General features: G+C 40.0%; 1 protein-coding gene across 8 annotated transcripts in view; it reads left to right on the plus strand.

Moving 5' to 3' along the window:
• The window catches only part of LOC131243157 (pentatricopeptide repeat-containing protein At5g02830, chloroplastic), a 123,248-nt gene extending 112,839 nt beyond the window's left edge, over window positions 1-10,409 (plus strand). For all 8 annotated transcript variants that reach the window (XM_058242295.1, XM_058242292.1, XM_058242293.1 and 5 more), the window contains one exon: window positions 9,985-10,409. In XM_058242295.1, the coding sequence (XP_058098278.1) occupies window positions 9,985-10,319 (335 nt within the window). In that variant the 3' untranslated portion in view covers window positions 10,320-10,409. The remainder of the gene's footprint in view (window positions 1-9,984) is intronic.
• Window positions 10,410-20,124: the final 9,715 nt, after the last annotated feature.

The following is a 20,124-nucleotide window of genomic DNA, read 5'->3' on the forward strand; positions in this document are numbered from 1 at the left end:
GTCGGACGTTGGACTGGTTAGGTTTGGTTGCTGGTGGCGATTAGTCATTAATGTGGTGTGGCATGTTATTCGATTTATTGAATCCATTTTCTATTGATGTTGAGATTACCTTGCCATTTTTTAAGTTGCATTGGAATATAGCGAGTTACAATTAGACATTGATCCATTTGGGTCGTATAACATTGAATGGTATTTCCCTTTTTTATTTTTGGTTATTGTGAACGCTGGGCATTAGGCAGATTGTGTCATGCCCCCAAATCCGAAACTAGGGTTAAGGCTGATCCTAGCCTCGAGTTTAGAGTCATGACTAAAGTTAAAGGAAAAGTAAACATTCACACCACAAAATCCACATCCAAACCATGCATACGGTACAACTACTAAACTTTATTTAAATTATTCCAATCTATTAAATCACCAATCCAAATCACAATATCCCAAAGTGAAATAAACATATAAACATAATCCAATGTCTAAAAAAATGTTTCACATCCAATGTCCATCTAGAGCAAGTGATCCACACTATTAGTCTCATCTGGCCAGCTTCGAAGCATCGTAACCTATTCCTTAGTATGCAGTTTTTCCATGAATGAATATTATGAGCAAGATTGCCCAACAAATGGTTCTAAATACAAGAATTTAGCAAGAGTTTTGCAAATATAGAAATTTAAGAAAAAAAATTGAAAAATGAGAGTTACATGCATATGATTTATCACAACTCAAAGTACGGTTATCAGTTAACACCAAGACCAATTCCTTTACAAATTGGTCAAATCATCACTCATCACTCAGCATTAATCATCACTCATATTCACTCATCACTCAACATTAATCAACACTCATTTCATTCATCACTCAACATTAATCATCACTCATATTCATTCATCACTCAACCTTAATCATCACTTATATTCATTCATCTCCAATTGGACAGACAGGTGCCTTCATCCTATCCACACTAAATTCCACAAGGAGTCGGTCACTCGTGGGGATTTAATCTTGATGGACATGCAATCCTTACACATAATTCATTCACTAAAAAAACATACCTCATAGTCAATCATATCAAACCTTACTATCACTCATAGAAGTCTCTCATGACCTCACCATCACTCTTATAAATCATTCTCAACATAGCCTCACCACCACTCATAATAATCCTCACCTTCATTCATCTGATTTCCTCTCTCTGGTGTTATAGGCACAAATGCGATCAACTTTCTAAAAATTAACTTGTTTTTCTCATAACTTTCCAAAAATAGAATAACCTTCCAAAACTAGCACTTTCCAAAAATAGTACATTTCACAATAATTTCCAAATATAGAAACTTTCCAAAAATAGCACATGTCACAATAATTTCCAAAAATAGCACGTCACAATAATTTCCAAATATAGAAACTTTTTGAAAATAGCACCTTGCCAATTTAAGTCAGGAAAATATAAGTGTCTTGGATTTAGAACCATTTTGGTAAGCGTTCCCACAAGTGTATACTGTATGCCCATCAGGGTCCCTAGCGTACACTTCTTGATTTTCCTTTTTGCCCTCCTTTTTGTTATCTGATGTCTTAGGCAGTGTTTTAAGTATCGACGATATCGGTCGATATATCCCATGATATATCTTGTATCCCACTTGTGCGATATGAAACCCACAAGTAATGGGATATATCCCACATGTTCAATTCGGTGAGTGTTTTTTATTTTATTTTTGATCTTCTTCTTTCTTTCTTTTCTTTTTCTTCTTCTTCTTCTTCTACTTTTTCTTTTGTAAATCATGTTAAATCAGTGTCAAATTATTACAAATCCATGATTTTTCATGTTTTGCATGAAAAACCATGGATTGGGAGCTTCCATTTTAAGATGTGGAGGAGATCAGCCAAGTTGCGGAAAATTGAAAAAAAAAAATCAAAATTTTCCAATTTCTCACAACTCAGTTGCAATCTTTGTGTCCAAACATGTATGTAACCTGATCTAGTGATTTTATTTATTTATTTATTTATTTATTTTGTTTAAAACTTATTGCTTGTGTTTCCACACGTCTTGTTACATTTATAATTTATATGAATAGACTTTGAATATACTTGCATCAATTCAGTTAGACAGTGCATAGATTAGGACCCCATACAAAGAAAACCTATTATGTGCGCTTGTTTTTTGTAATGTTTTGATTCTAAGTATATATTGATGTCTTTTTTAACAATCACCGAAGTTTCATTGAAAAATTCGACCAATTTCCTAATGTTTCCCTATGTTTCCAACAACAATGATACATTACGCGATACAACCGATATATCCCGTACGATAACCGATATGTATCTGTATCCCAAGGGTGCCATACGTAACACGATATTGATATTTCGAACATTGGTAGGTTTTTAATGGCGTGATCTTGGCCCTTCATAGTATTTCAGGAAACTTACCATAAATAAGCCTTCTTAATCGGGAATTCCTCCTAAGTACCACCACATAGATAACGTTCTTCGTTCGCCCCTCAGGTCTTCTAACCCAACCTAGACTCGCCCAAGTGCGTCAACGGTCCATGGGTGTGACCTTAAGGGAAATTTATCGTAATTTTGTTTTTGGTTTAATTACATGAACCATTCACGACTTAGGTCCACCTAGGTTAAGTTGCAAAGTTTTAGGTCCAAGTCTATCTTCTAAGGTCAGAATTATCTACCTAAGATTTAAACCCACATAAGTCTCACTCTAGGGTTCTAGGTCAACTTCTTGGGTTGATAGTGAACCTGCGACCAAAGTAGTCCATGACTAAGATGACTTGGCTCAATTGGGTCCTTTACATGAAATGGTAAATAAGATCACCAAAATTCTTCCTAAGTTCATTGAAGACCCAAATGTTGAAATCCTATGCCCCCAAAAGTGATGTCATGCATCCAATTGTCCCGATATTACAAATATCCATTTAATTTGGATGACTAATCACACTAGAAAACACGGTTGACACTACGGGAACATTAGTGGATCCTAATTGGTTTGTAAGTTCCTTCAGACTTACAATAAACTTAGGCCCAAATACGCCTTTTAATGTAATGCCCTTGATATAGGCCCACTGGGCTTTCACATGGTTTATACTTATAAAAGTATTACCCTTCCTTTATTTTCAAATGTCTCCAATGCAATGGGTCCCACCTCAATGTCCCATAGTCGCGGCAATTATACGAATACAATGGTACTAGTAAGTTACATTTATAAATGTTAAATTAGCCATAGGTCCAATTATTTTAAAAATTCATAACTCGGCCCAAATTATGAATCCATGGGCTTCCAAGGATGACCTCAAGTCCATGCATGATTTAATTTCCAGCAGCTAAGTCAATCAGGCCCAAAATAACATTTAGGTTGCTTGGGCCAACTTTATGCCCTATATTCAGGAAAATTTGGGGTAGTTTTCCTCATTGCCCAAGATGGCACTCTTTTAACCCGTGTATCAACTTGATCAAAGGCCATGATGACAGAACTTAATTTGATGCTAATTGGATCTATTATCCACCCCATGGTACCAATGGACCTGATTTTGAGTAAGTCTTGACATATTAGTGCATATATATAATGTTACGCTCATAAAACAATTTTTTAATAAAAGAAAGTCAGTCCACCGACTTTTGGCTATTCTGAGAAGTCTTTAATGGGTCCCACGTACTCCAAATCTCATGGCCATAACGCTCATTTGAGAGCCACAAACCAATGTTTCAAATCAGCCCCAAACCTGTTCTAAAGCCGGTCCCATGATGGATTCGTGTAGGCGTCCACACACTGTCTATCATGGGCAGCGTGGGACCCATTCATGGTCCATTCTACGGCCATTTCAGAGGTCCAAACACTGAAGATGGTGGGCCTCACATCCAGCCCCCACCAAAACTCAATAAATCAAAATGACAATTCCACTTTTGATCATTCAACATGATGTATGAAATAATCAATATAGAGCTCATAACGTAGCTGAATCAATGCCTTCAAAACATGCTTATGGTGGGCCCCACAATGCACCAGAAAACGCTGTCCAAAAGGGCCTTATCGGCCAATGTTTGGGGACCCAAATCCGACCCCATTTGATTAAGAAACCGGTCCCACAATGGGACTGTGTTTGGCCATCCACATGCGATGGACAGCGTGGGCCACCCACGGTCCATTTTGGGACCATGATCCCTGGCGTAAAAATACTCAAAATATTGCCCCCATTCAGATTCTTGCATGGCCCACTATCACAAGCATTGTTTTGGCAATCTTGATCGCAGCGATTGAATGGACTAGCGATCTTTGCAAAATTGGTTCCTTGGGCTAATTCCCCCCATCCGATCATTTCTAATGGTTTAGATTGATACAAAACACATTCAAAATATATTTTTACAGAGATCAGCCCTTAAGAACCTTCCCTTGCAAAAGATTAACAATGTACTAAAGATTTTTACTTCACAATGAAAAAAATAAATAAATAAATAAATAAAAGTCACTTGTTTGGACGGCTATGAAAAAAATAAATCTATTCCATGTGCATTGGGGCCTTCGATACCAAGACCTCTTCTCCCATAACAATGAAAAATACAATTCAATTCATATATATTCTAAGCGATAAGGCATTAAGGAAAAATTAAGAAAAAAAAGCATTGGCAAGGCTTTAACGCCCAACCTCTTCCAAGCCATAATTCTCACCAACCATACACCCAGAGATGTGGATGTGTTAGGGTTCCATAAACCATAGGTTTTCTAAAATTCTCATTATTTCACATGATCTCATCTATTTTTAGATTAGTGGCCAAGTCAAGGATGATCCTATTTAATCAATCATGAATGCGCATGTGTGGCCCACTTGATCAAGAGTTGTGAGTCTATATCAAGATTATGGATTTATCTACTTAACAAAACATGATTGAGTAGATTTAGACATTCAGGTAATATCTGAAATAACAAGTATAACAATAGCAGGTTTATTCTAATAATTTAAAGAAGAAATTTCTAGAAATAGGAAATGTACCAATTTAGCAGGTTTCTAAATTTAGTAAGTTCCAATTCTACCATAACAGGTTACCATGAATATCCCATGTATATCCATCAAGCATGTTAGAAATAGCTGATAACTCAGGGTTAACAAATTTTAGCATGTGATCCAAAAATAGCAGGTATTTCAGAATAGCTAGTATCCAAATATAGCAGGTTATGGAAAAAAATTCCCCCCCCCCCACCCTTTTTTTTTTTTTTTTTTTTGTGATGTCTGTTCTATTGTTGTGATTGTAAGCCATTATGTCCAATGCTGGGACCATTGTCAGTGAAGTATTGCTGGACTAGTGGGGTCTATCTATTCCATTTGTGGCCGAAATTAGCATTTATGTGGTGATCAAGAAACTGTTGTTGGGCTGGTTGGTTCCTTTTGTTGCAGGACAGTTGGTTCAATTGCTTAAATTAGAAATTGATTTTTTTTTTTTTGTGTGTGTGTGTGTGTGTGTGTGTTACCCTGAGTTGTTCTTTGTGGCCGAACAATTAATGGATTTCAAACTGGATGCTAGAGCAGACACTCAGGAAATTGGCTCTGTTAAACTAAGAGGCGTTGACAACCCCTTCTATATGAAAAGAGACCGTGACGGCCGTTACGGGGGCCGTAACAGCCGTTACAACCCATATCGTAAAGGTAATGGTGGTGGCCATTACGGCCACTGTTACTGTTACAGAACACCTTGATCTTAACCCATTAAGGTACAACTTCTTGGAATTGAACATGTTCCATCACTGTCCGATGTTTTTGCTTGAGTGTTGCGGACGTCGACTCCTTCCTCATCTATGTCGCCTTCATCTTGCGAGAATGCAACACTTAACTCTACTAGAGGCGGCAATGTTCGTGGTGGTCGTACAAATTGGCATGATGGCCGTACAGGAGGGAGAGGTCATGGGCACTTTACTGGGCGGCAACGCTTCTGCGTTTATTGTAAAATGCGAATCATATTATTGATAAATGTTGGGATTTTCTTTAGAAGATTGGTGCCCACTCATTTCCTAATGTGAGTCCAGTTGTATACATGGGAATCTTCCACTCTTTAGGCACAAATGATGCTGTAGAGATCTCTTGTGCCGATCTCGAGAAACTTCTCAATAGGATCACAGCTGTAGACTCTTACTTCCTCCTCAAGCTCTCTTGCCAATTTAGGTAATGCTCTGGCTGCATCCTCTAGTTCATTACCTTGAGTGATTGATTCTAAGGCCATCAATCACATGATACGTAACATATCCCTTTTCTCCTTTGTTAACACTTAAGTTCATTGATCCCCTTGTTTCTTTGGTTGATGGCTCACCATCAAAAGTCCTTGGTAAGGGAACTATCTCACCCAACAAACATATATTTTTGCCTTTAGTTCTTTATGTTCCAAACTTTTCTCTTAGACTCTTTTTGTTAGCCAATCAACCAAGAATTTAAACTGCTTAATAATATTTCATCCCTCTCATTTTGTTAGCCAATCAACCAAGGAGATGATTGGTGGGGGGTTGAGTTGCGCAACTTATACTACCTTGAAACAGGGACCATTAAAGCAACTCTCAACATACGAGATAACACGAGTATCACTCATTTACAGTTGCATGCTCGGTTTGGTCATCCTTCTCTAGGGTCCCTAAAGAAACTTGTTCCTTCATTGAAAAATTTGCACTCAATAAACTGTAAAGTGTGCTAGTTATCAAAACATAGTCTATCTACTTATTTGCCCAGGCTTATTAATTGTAGTCATGTACCTTTTTTATTAGTACATTCTAATGTGTGGAGTCCCATTTGGTTACCTAGTTTGAATAAACTTTGGCACTGTTACGTTTATTGATGATTATCTCGAATGATGTGGGTATTTATGATGTATGATAGATCCAAAGTGTTTGATATGTTCAAATCTTTTCACATTGAGGTTAAAACTCAATTTAGTTTGGAGGTTCAATTTCTTTGGTCTGACAATGCTTTAGAGTATTTGTCAAACTTATTTCACGAATAACTTACCTCAGCCGGTATTACCTATCAAACTTCGTGTGCCTACATAACTCTAGGAAACGGGGTTGCGGAAAGAAAAACTGTCATTTTCTAGAGGTGGTGAGGTCTCTTTTAATTCATATGAACGTTTCCAAATGTTTCTAGAGCCATGCCGTCCTTACCACGTATCATTTGATTCACCAGCAGCGATGGACTGTCCTTCCTGCTTAAACATTTTTTTCTGTGTTGTTTCCGAATGCTTTACCATTTCCATTGCCAGTTTGAGTGTTTGGTTGCACTTCTTTTGTCCAGAAAATGATTTGCCGTTGGATAAACTAGATTAGCATGTTACTAAGCGTGTTTTTCATGGTTACTCACACACATATAAAGGTTACAAGTGCTTTGATCCGCTAACTAGTCATCTACATACTAGTGTTAGTGTTACTTTTTTGTTGTATATACTCCTTATTTCTCTACCTCTTCTCTTGAGGGGGAGTTGGTGTCTGAACATCCTCTTGCGGCCCCTTGACTAGTGGGTATGCCTGTCTCCATGCCATCTACTCCTGCTCCAATGCCCGTAGGAGATAGTCACAGACCATCCAATTCACACACCACCTCACCTTTAAATGAGGTTCCTGCATCAATACTATCTCTTCAGATATTGATCTACCCATTGCACTTTGGAAAGGTACCTGCTCTTGCACCTTACATCCCATCTCTCATTTTGTATCTAAGTCGTACTTCCTACGACTATGCTTTGACCTTGTCACCATGATGCTCTAGCTCATCCCGGGTGGCTGAGAGCCACGGGAGAGGAAATTGTGACTATGCACTGTACTAACACGTGGATGCTCATCTCTCTGCCCCCTGGAAAGGGAACACTTGGCTGTCAGTGGGTATACAATATTTAGTACCAACTGATGTGTCAGTTGAACATTTAAAAGTGATGCTTTTGCGAAAGGAAATACCCAAACTATGGGGTTGGATTATGAGGAAACCTTTTCTCATGTTGCCAAACTAACTTCGGTTTAAGTCTTGATTTCTGTAGCAGCTAACAGGACATGGTCCCTCTATCAGCTGGATGTCAAGAATGCCTTCCTTAATGGTGCCTTAACTGAAGAAGTCTAGATGGAGCAATCCTATTGTTTAACCAAGGAGGGTATTACCTGCTGGTCATGTTGTTTCAGAAGTCATTACCTATCTCTTGATGTTTCTAACCCCAAAGACAAGAAAATGAAAAGTTCTAAAAATATGTCCGTCATGATTCTTATCATCAAAGCTTTGTCCCAACTAATTGGTGTCAGCCAGTGTTCGAAATATCGGTATCGTGTTGCATATCGCACTCTTGGGATACGGATATGTATCGGTTATCGCATGGGATACATCGGTTGTATCGTGTAATGTATCGCTGTTGTTTGAAACATGGGGAAACATTCGGAAAATGGTTGAATTTTTCGATGAAACTTTGGTGATTGTTAAAAAAGACATCAATACACACTTATAAATCAAAACATTACAAAAAACAAGTACACATAATAGGTTTTCTTTGTATGGGGTCCTTATCTATGCGTTGTCTAACTGAATTGATGCAAGTATATTCAATTTCTGTTCATATAATTTATAAATGTAAGAAGACATGTGGAAACATAAACAATACATTCAAAAGCAAAAGAAGAAACACTAGATTAGGTGACAAACATTTTTTTATGTATGTTTGAACATAAAGAATGCAAACGATTTACAAGAAATTGAGAAATTTTGATTTTTTTTTCAATTTTTCGCAACTCGGCCCATCTCCTCCAAATCTCGAAATTGAAGCTCTCAATCCATGATTTTTCATGCAACAATTTGACACTAATTTAACATGAATTACAGAAAATAAGAGTATCAAAATTCGAAAATGCTCACTAGATCAAACATGTGGGATACAAGATATATCGTGGGATATATCGGCCGATATAATTGATATTTAAAACAGTGGTGTCAGCTACATGAATCCTGTTCCCCCATTCGACTCTATAAAGGACCATATCTCAGTTAAACCACTCTTGGAGATTCTACATTACGTTCCTCTTTAGGTTGCTCACTCTCCACTTGCTGTCTTCTCTGTCATCTGAGATATGTTTCTGATCTGATTGTCCATGGTCAGTTCACTGTTACTTGGACTAAGGACACATGGATGGCTCAATGTTATACTGCACAACCAATGAGGAGCTGTTAAGGGATCCAACCCATTACCAACAACTTCTTGCTGTCTTGCGTTTTTGACCATCTCTCATCTTGACAGTATATTTCATATTTTCAGTCAGCTGTTTTTGCTCCTATCTCTATTTGCTATGTTGTTTCCCTTGTATCATTGGTTATTTTACGCCACATTACAATGCAATCTTTTGTACTTCACAAACTCTGGACAGTTGTGACATCAATGGGGAGAGAAGAGGTGGGGTACTCTGTACAGTTGTAAAGGGACATTCTGTCATTGTCATTTCATCAAATATACACGTCTTAGGTTCACACCAATTATAGTTGTATTCATTCTTCTGAGACCTTTTGGCTTCAAGTTTCAATTCCTACACTCCCAGCACATGCTACACCCAACTATGTGCAAACCTTTGGTGCATTTCTTAGTTCCCAAATTAATAAATAAATAAAAACATTCCATCGCAATATATTTGCTGATGGTGATTTTGGACAGGCCACAAGACAACATGTATATCATAGTTTTAAAACGCTGTTTGGCTTGTCAAGTGACAGAGCTGAGTGTGATTTGGTGTCTTACTTGTATGATCATATCATTTCTTTTACTTTCATGTCTATTTAGTTTTGGCTGAGTGACCTGTTTCTACCATTTAAAACATGACTCCAAGCTGCCTAAGTTGATGCAGAGTAGTTCTAGCTACAAACAAGTGTCTAATCTATTTATTGCAAACTCAACATCACTTTCTGTCTCTTGCATCGGTCCCTCCATTAGGCAGTGGGACTTTACTATGAAGGATCCTCTTTAACTTAATGTGGTTGGCTATCTTTGTTGTAGGACTCCCAATCAAGGATGATATGATTATCATCACAGGAGTTGAGATAGAAGTGCTGGGTTCTGCAAACAATGAGCCCCAGATTCGGGCTGCAGTAATCAAAGTGTTGCGCAATGAATTGGGCCTTGATGTTTTGGCTGGATCTGGAAATGAGCTTGTTAGAAATGATCCAACTTCCCCTCCTAACTCCAGTCTAGTCCATGGAATTCTTAGAAAGCATGGTTATTCCAGTGACTTAAAATTTTCCACTAGAAGGCCACCTGATTTGGGAAGATTAATGGTCCCAAGGAAGTCTTTGCGTAATTGGCTACAGAAAAGGATATGTGCTAGAAGATAAGTACTAAGTTCAGTTCCTTCTTCAATTCTAATTGTTGGCATGAATTGCCATGCTTATTTACAGTTTTCTTGTAAAAAGTTTCAATCTATATATATATATATATATATATCATCATTAGAGTGGCTTACCTGCAATTTTATTTTCTGATACCCATGCTCGTTAAAAATGCTTCCTCAGCTGTCCATTGCATCGGGTGAGATGCATTTCTATCCGAATCTCCGAATGGGTCTTGACTTTGGCTGGAAATGCTGTTGAAATCAAAGTTTTAAAACTTGATTTGGTTATGACTAGGCCAAAACTCTCAAGCTTGGCAAAGCTTGGAAGAAACTCAGGAAAAAAAAAAAGAAGTAAAAAAAGTCGATAATTGACTCAACTGTGCATGTGTGTGTGTGTGTGTGTGTGTGTGTGTGTGTGAGAGAGAGAGAGAGAGAGAGAGAGAGAGAGAGAGAACTCAGAAAATACTCGAAGAGGCTTAGCTGAGTTACTCGAATTGACGGACTTTCAAGTTGATTCGTGTTTTCAAATTTCCAAATTATGGTTGAAATTATAGTTTTTTTTTTTTTTCTTAAAGAAACGTGCTCCCGAGTTTGGTTGAGTTGATGTCTCAACTAAATCTTCACTTGCCTTGACTTGGTATTAAATAACTGAATAACTCAAATATCTGAAAAGTACTTAGAACTCATGAAATAAAGCTTGTCTTGGATAGGGTGTTCGGTTTTATGTTTTGAGATCTTGTGTCTGATTCTAGTTAGCCTCTCCTAATATCACCAAAACAATTGTCCATTTGTTGATCAAGAGTTTCCTGCCAATTCTTTGACCGTATCATTGTTATGACGGTGTAACCAGCTGTTGTATATGAGAACTTCATGCAACTAGCTACCTGTGGGGCTAATGCAGTTAATGTGGGCTGCATTTATCTGGAGGACATGACTGAGAGAAAGGCCAGATGTGTTCATCTCTATTTTGGCAGAATATGGATTCTTTCTTTTATAAATTTTAGCTCTTGTCAGGTTATTTTGTTAATTTCTTTTTAGTTGTTAGTTGTCTGTTATAGGAGATCTATAAATGCCTTGTAATAAGCATTGTCATGTAGTTTTGGGAAGGATTGTATTGAAAAGATATCATGAGAGAAATTTTGAGAGAATGTAGCTGAGAGCCTACAAAATGAAAAATTTCAGTACTCGAGTGTTAGATGTAATCGGGTAACGCTATAAATTTTTTTTCTGATTTACCTGACAATCATAGGTGCAAATGCTGAATTTAGAACCCTAAAACTACTTAAAACATATAAACATGAAACTCGAATTATGGAACTCTGAATCCATCAAAACTTTGTAGAATCTTTGGATATACAAATTTAACCATCCAAGTTCAATTAGCTTCACTTGTAAAGTTTTATTATTATTATTATTATTATTATTATTATTATTATAAATTTCGCTTGATCACCTAATCTTGTGATTGATCACATGATCTATGAATCTCAAGCCACGATTTAAGGAACCCTCCACTAATTGACCCAAGTAACTGAATCAAAATATAGATCCACCATGAAATTGTGCCTGCTGGTGGGATGCCATAGTTATGCACGGAAGCGCCAAGGCTTCCAAGCTAATAGTGGGTCCAATCACTTAAATTACAATAGATATGCTAATAATGGAAGGAGTCTATTTATGATAGTGTACATATGTGTGTGAGATATGCTAATTATCAACTCTTAGCATTCATCTAATCATGTATGCATATAATTCAACTAAACAATCACATGAGTATGATTATAAATGTACTCAAAAGAAAATCTCAAACACGGGCATGCATAGTGGTTCAGTTTTCCTACTCCACTCCCGGTGGACTCTTCTTGAGAGTATCAAATTTCACTATCGAATGTTTTAAATCAGATTCACCTCTAACCTTTACAGCCCTGCACAAAGACCTACTGTACACTTTCACCTGAAGCTCCTATAGGAGACTTGAGTTGGTTTTCTATCGGATAACCAACAACTTCGGTCCTAGTCCAATGACAAACATTTACTCGTGTCGGATGCTCTCACAGAGACTAACATATATACACTTATGTCTGGTGATTTCGGTCCTACATAAGAGCTTAAGTCTTACACAAGAACCTATCGAGTTTGGATTACAAACTCTTATCATCAATCCTACACAAGGAAAGAGATTATGGACTCACTAATTGATATTTGTCGAATTAAACCCCTTTGATGCACCGTCTTGGGTTGCTTGATCGATGCTCTCCCGTGCTTCAAGTATCTCTCCTTTTACTCTCCCGATTGTTGATGCTAATATGTTGTCAATGCTTCTACTCAAAGATCAAACACCCTGTATGTGATGCTCCTTTGAGGTAACTAATGTAAGACTTGTAACCTCGGGAGACCTTTCGTACACTTAAACAACTACATGTTCCCGGTAGACCAGATCGACGAGTTTTGATCGTTACCCTACTTTTGTACAGCGATACCATGAGACATGTACTCTAGCGACCGCGTGGGCGTTACGTTTCGAACGCCCTGTGGCATGCACCATTTCGACCCTTAGATTAGAAGTTACAATTTTGATACAATATGAAATGGGTCGCGCAATGCACGCAGGCCACACTTGCATAAATCTCCATGTTGTGAAATCAATCAATCCATCAATCCATCAACTTATCCATCAATCAAGCCATCCATCACTCATGTCATTCTCTCCCCATTAGTCAAACAAACTCATGCCATTCTCATGCAACCCATACCCCTACCTATGCTAGCCATCATTATTTTCTTATTTTTCTCTCCATTTTACCCCTCCATCTTCCCCTTATTCTCTCCCTATCCTAAAATCTCTACCACAAAAATACTCTAACTCCCTCTCATTTTTACCATTTCCTAGCAAGAGTAGAGAGAGATTAATACAGAGAAAAACATTAGAAAGATTAGGAAGGAGTTGAGAGAGAGAGAGAGAGGGAGAGAGAGAGAGAGAGAGAGATAGAAAAAAGAAATAGAGTTTGTGAGAGTATTAACATCGATCAAGAGAGTAAGAGTAAGAGAATAGAGAAAAGTGAGATTAAAGAAGATTAGGGGTGGAGAGGAGCATGGTGGACCGTCCGATCGCCGATTCAAACCGTTCCAATCGTCCATCATTCTAAGTGAGTGCATGGGAGGGTCAAAACCCTCCATTTCTTTGTGATTTCTCTATTTGGTGGGCCCATAAAGGTGGGACCCACTTCGATCATGTATTGAGTATGTGGTGGACCCCATAGTGGCGGGGGGTCACCCCGATGGCCGGATCTATTTCCCTTCATTTCACTTTCTTTCTTATTCTCATGGTGTTGTGGGACCCACAAGTGGGCCACGCTATTGGATAGCGTGTCCCGCACACTATCATAGCGTGGACAACCTTGTATGGCCCACTGTGATACTTATTTTCTATTTAAACTAATTGATTGTGTAAGCACACTTGGATGGTGAAAATACACCAAAAATGGATGTGATACAAAGCTTCTTGGCCCCACCATGAGTTAGACATTCAAATGGATAGAGTGGATTTCCTGGGTGGGCCCTACCTCACCCTTAAAACACGAGAGGGAGAGGGGTAGTGGCACCATGTCCCTGTACACAACAATGTCCAAAGACATGTCTCTGTTACAAATACCTTATAAAGCCACCATGTGTGCTTCTCTAGTAGGCTCCATCATGATATATATATATATATATATATATATATATATATATATATATATATATATATATATATATATATATATATATATATATATATATCATCCACACTGTCCATCCAATTTCCCTTATCATTTTAGGCGTTGAGCTAAAAATCAAAGCTAATCTGAATCCTAGGTGGGCCATACCACAAATACTAGAGGAGTTGGGTTACCCAGGTCATTTCTCACCTTGCATGGGAGGTTTGGAGTGAGTTTTCACCTGTGGGACCCATATTGATGTATTTCTTAGATCCACACCATTTATCTGTCTGCTGGCTTATTTTAGCCGTGGAGCCCAAAAATCTAGCCGATACAACCATTAAGTGGACCACACCGCAACCGATGGGGGGAGTGGGAGCACCCCCTCACGTCAACCATGCGGACGTGGGGGTGGGGGTGTCCAACCATGGACCCCACCTTAATGTATTTATTTAATCTACGCCGTCTACCACCTTCCCCATTTTAGGCAATAAGACAAAAAATGAGACAAATCTGAGTTCCTAGTGGACCGTGCCAGGGAAAACAAAGTCCCACTATTGAAACTTCCTAAGGCCGACTGTTGTGTGTATAGGTGGTGGACCTACCTAACATTGAACTCCTTTGGTCCATAGAGAGTTGGCCGATATAATAGATGGAATTGGTTATCCACTAGTGGACCCCACGCAGTAGAAAAAAAATAAAAATAAAGGAAGAGTGAAAAAAAAAAACAACAAAAGTGTCACTGGGCATTTCTGCCAAGTGACGTGAGGGTGTAAGCCTATTTTGGGCTGCCCTCCCACGTGGACCCCACCATAATGAGTTTGTTTAATCCACACCGTCCATCATCTACTTTAGATAATTTCAGGTCATGGGCCAAAATTTGAGGCATATCTTAGTCTCAAGTGGGCCATACTAAGGAGAACAATGCTCATTTGTCGAAACCTTCTAGGGCCCACTTTGGAGTCCCTGATCATTCAAATCGGTCATAGTCATAGTCTATTTAACCTCATTCGAGGTGGCCAAGACGGTGAACGAATTAGATTATCCACTTGGGGTCCACATTAATAGTATATGCAAAATATACAACGAATATAATAATAACATGAAAAATACATAAATGCCATGCACGTTGGGGTAACCCATTCTTATCTGAATTTTTGAGTCTCACAAGTGGGACCCTGTTCTAATGTTTATATTGAATCCACACCGTCCACCGACTCTTTAAAATTATTTTTGGCCATGAGCCAAAAGATGAGACAGATTCGGCTCTCAAGTGGGCCTTAATGAGGGAAACGAACCATTGCTGTTGAAATCTTCCAAGGCCTACTATGGAGTATCTGTTCGTCCAAATCAACCCAAATCGGTGCCCATTAGACCCGCTCGGGATGGACTACGCTGTGAACAAAGTAGAAAATTCACGTGGGGCCCGCACTGATGCTGCATTAAAGAGAGAGAGAGAGAGAGAGAGAGAGAGAGAGAGAGAGAGAGGAGAACGTGTCACTAGGCATTATTGCCCATTAACGTGAGGGAGGAAGCCTCCTTGGGCTGCCCCCATATATCGGACCCTACATGATGTATGTATCATATCCACTCCGTTCATCCGTCTTATTAGACATGTTAGGCCATGGGCCCAAAACTCAGGTTGATCCAGATCTTAGGTGGGCTGCACTATAGGGTAATAAGGGGCTAGAAACCTCTTGGACTTTGAGATTTCTTGATTTTGGGATTCCTTGGACTTGGGAATCCCTAGTTTTGGAATCCCTTGGGCTTGGGAATCCCTGGAATCAAGATCCCTTAGGTCTTTGGTTATGGTTGACATCCTGAATTTAAATCCTTAAATTAGTTGGTGTATGGATGTTGAAATTATGGTTTTATTAAATCCATTTAAGCATATACTTTGACTAAACTGATAAGTCTCGAGACTCAGATGGGCCATGAACATATGCTCACATTCTAGTGACTAACCAATGATCTGTAACCGTTAATTTACATTAGCAATGATTAAACGGTGCAGATCATCCTACTAAAGTAATTATAGTTATGTCACTGATAATCTAATTATTTCGATACATCATTGGTGGGCCATGTGCCCAAATGGATTGGTAGCCTAGTGACACATGTGTTGTACGTGTGGGTGTCCATCCAGGTCACTCCCAATGGACCCTACCTTGTCTTTATATATATATATATATATATATATATATATATATATATATATATATATATATATATATATATATATATATATATATATATATGTATGTATTATTATTATTATTCATGCCTTATAGGCTATATGAGGAGCTGATGTTAGTCTAACGTGAGCCATACCACATGGACTTGTATATTTATGGTGGGGCATGTTGTTCAGTTCCTGCTCTTTGTATATGATGTGTCGATTAAGGCCGATTATTGTCTGATATGTCTGATAACATGTTAGTGTACTTGGCCTGGTGGGACACATTAAGAACATGCTTAGTATAATGACATCATGTCCAAACATATGCCCATACGCATCATTTGTATGCATGTTGTGGGTGGTGACTGATCATAGCATATGTCATTGGGCTGAAATACTTAGGGGACTCCATATGAGCTAGGGTTGCCCCGCATGATCACGCTGTAAGCGCAGGTTTGATGCATGACTTGGATGGTATGACTCATGCATTTCACATCTTGTATGTCACGATGACTTTACGCCCTAGCTACATCAGAGTTATGGCCTTCATAGGCATATCGTTGATGGCTAGATTGGATGCCGAAAATATCTGTTCTAGCATTAGGGCACTATGGATGTCCTTAGGTGAAAATCCCTAAACCCTTGTAGTACCGGCAGTGTAAGACTTGTATCCTAGCCATATAGTTCCGTAGGCCTCCACAGTCCTCCTGGTCGAATTTCGACGACTTGCAATCTATTATCGACATTTGCGCACGACCCTAAGTCGTGTCTCGTATTCCAGAGTCGGATCAACCCGAGACTTGTACTCTTGCAATCGCGTCGTCACTGCGGTTCCAACACTGTGTCTCGTGCGCTGAGGTCATACCCGGGCCAGGAAATGTGGGCTCGTGTTCAGTTCGAGGAAAAACACCGCGCGTTGCAATCCCAAGAGAATGTCTCATCAATCACATCAATCAAGTACACATCACTCCTATCACTCACACGTATCCCCAAGTATAACCACCCATCCCTAAAGTCAACTCTCTCTCTCTCTCTCTCTCCACCCATCACTCCCCATCACTCACCCATCACTCTCTCTCTCTTACAACTCTCTCTCTCTCATCTCTCTCCCTCATTCTCCAAGCAACCCACTTCCAACATTTCCATGGGAGAGAAGAGAAGCTAGTGTGGCCCACCTCCATACCACTCAATCCCACCATGTAAAGACCATCTCCACCATTCAAATGCATCCCTTGGAGCTCTAGGATGCGTTGATGGAAGAAGAAGTCCAAGAAGATAAAAGGTGGGTGATTTTTGTATGATTTTGATGATTAGAGGGCCTACTTGTTGTGGGACCCACTTGATGTATGCATTGTATAAGGGAGGGGCCCATAGTGGCGGGGTCCCTCCATCTCACCGTTTTTTCCCTCTCTCTCTCTCTCTTGTATGAATGATGGTGTGTGTGGCCCACTATGAGTATATATTTTATCCATGCCATCCACCTTTGTGGGACCCACTAGATGCATCCAGACCGTTCATCAGCGGACGCTGCTGGACTGTTGTCCAGTAGCTGCTGGGATACTCCATAATGTATGTTTTGATCCACCCATCTAGCTGTGGTACCCACCTTGATTTATGTATTTAATCTGCACCGTCCAGATGTACTTGACGGTGGTACCCACCTTGCTAGATGAAGAGAAAATACAAATGTCAGCTTAATCCAAATGGTGGTGGGCCACCACGTGGACCCACCATGATGGATGTGTTTTATCCAGGTCCGTCCAGTCCCTGGACGTGGACTAGACCCCACATGATGTGTATGCTTTACATCCACACCGTCAAGTGGGTCTAGACGGTGGGGACCACCACTGTGATGTATGGTTTTATCTACACCGTCCATTCATTTAGCTAGGACGAGCAGGAGCTTTGAGCAGCCACTTGATGTATGTAATATATCCTAACCGTCGATCAGGACAGGTGGAGTGGGACGCCACCATGTTATATGTGTTTATAATCCAGGCCGTCCAGGGCCTGGACGCTGGGATTTAAAATAATAATAATAAAAGATATTATAATAGTATAATATATACTATATGATATATGATAGTGGGCCCCACGTGGGACCCACCTAGATTTGGGAGCGGATTGGCTGGTGTGTGCTGACAGCAGCAAGATAGCTGCTATCATGACGTCATCAAGTTCTGTGGATCCCACCTGTATTGACGTCAACAGGGTCTGTGGGACCCACATGTGGTAAGTGTGATATCCAATCGTTCATCCATTTTGCATCTACATCGTACACTCATGTGGGCCCCTCCATGATGTATTGTATTTGCATGTCATCCACCTGTTTGGTCCCGTGCAGCACACAGCTGCTGCTTCCCTGCACATCAGCGGTTTTGCGGGCCACACCTTGATGAATGTGGTGTATGCACACCATCCAGCAGATCTGGACGGTGGACCACACCATGATGTATTTGTTTCGATCCACACTGTCCAGACAGTGCTGGACAGTGCTAGACATGTTTGGGTGGTGCTAATTTACCCGAACAATGTTTGGACAGTGCTAATCATCGTTAGTGGGCCATGTGCCCCATGGAATGATAGGGTACAGTGATACACATGTTACACCTACAACTATTGAAATGATTTTTGGTGTGGTCCAAGCCCACTTGAGGCCCATTGGCGCGACCAATCCATGAGGCCCATCATGATGTATATTTGAGGTCCATGTGATAGGGCCCATTTGCCTTGTATTTGAGACCCATATGATGGGGCCCACCTGCTTAAATCTGAGGCCCATGGGTGAGGCCCATTTTGATGTATTTGAGGCCTATGGGCAAGGCCCATTGTAATGTATTCGTGGCATATGGGTAAGGCCCATTGTAATATGTATTAGGCCTAGACGTGTGGCCTATTTGATGCATATAAGACTCATATGTAAGGCCCACATGTTATGTATTTGAGGCCCATGTGATAGAGCCCATTTACCTTGTATTTGAGGCCATGGTGATGTATATTAGGCCCATATGAGCGGCCCATTGTGATATATTTCCGGGCCATGCGTTGAGGATCATTGTCATGTATTTTTGACTCGTATGATGTGGCCCATTGTGATGTATTTTCGGCCCATATGTGTGGCCCATTAAGTTGTATATGTTGCTCGGGAGTGAGGCCCAGTGTGATATATGTGAGGCCCAGATGGCGAGGCTTGATGTGATGTGCGAGAGGCTCATGCGATGCAGCCTACTTGATGTGTATATGGCCCTTATGAGAGGCCACGAGCCCACTATATGTTACGCCCTGTGTGGGCTACTCCTTGGGAGCAATGTTGGTTAAATGTTCACATTGATGGGCAGTGATGGTTAAATGTCTTCATTGTGACCTTCCCTTAGGCCCTTTGTTAGGTCGTTTATCGAGGCCGATTCCGATTGTCGATTCCGATTGTCGAGACCGATTCTGATTTGTCGAGGCCGATTCCAATTGTCTCGGCCGATTCTGATTTGTCGAGGCCGATTCTGATTGTCGAGGTCGATTCCGATTATCGAGGTTGATTCTGATTGTCGAGGCCGATTCCGATTGGTCGAGGCCGATTCTGATTGTTGAGGCCGATTCCGATTGTCGAGGCCGATTCCGTTTGTCGAGGCCGATTTCGATTGTTGAGGCCGATTTTGATTTGTCGATGCCGATTGTCGAGGCCAATTATCGAGGCCTAATGTGATGTATATGCGGCCTGTATTTAAGACCCATTGTGATGTGTATTCAGCCCGTGTTTAAGGCCCAATGTGATGTATATGAGGCCTATGTGATGAGGCCCAGTGATGTGCATTTGAGGGCCGGACGATGGAGCCCGTTGTGATGTATATTAGGCTTATGTGAGAGGCTCATCGTGATGTGTATTAAGCTCTTGAGTGAGGCCCATGGTGTTGTATATTAGGCCCTTGTGTGAGGCC

The sequence above is a fragment of the Magnolia sinica genome, chromosome 4 (genome assembly GCF_029962835.1).
Source record: "Magnolia sinica isolate HGM2019 chromosome 4, MsV1, whole genome shotgun sequence".
Lineage (NCBI taxonomy): Eukaryota > Viridiplantae > Streptophyta > Magnoliopsida > Magnoliales > Magnoliaceae > Magnolia > Magnolia sinica.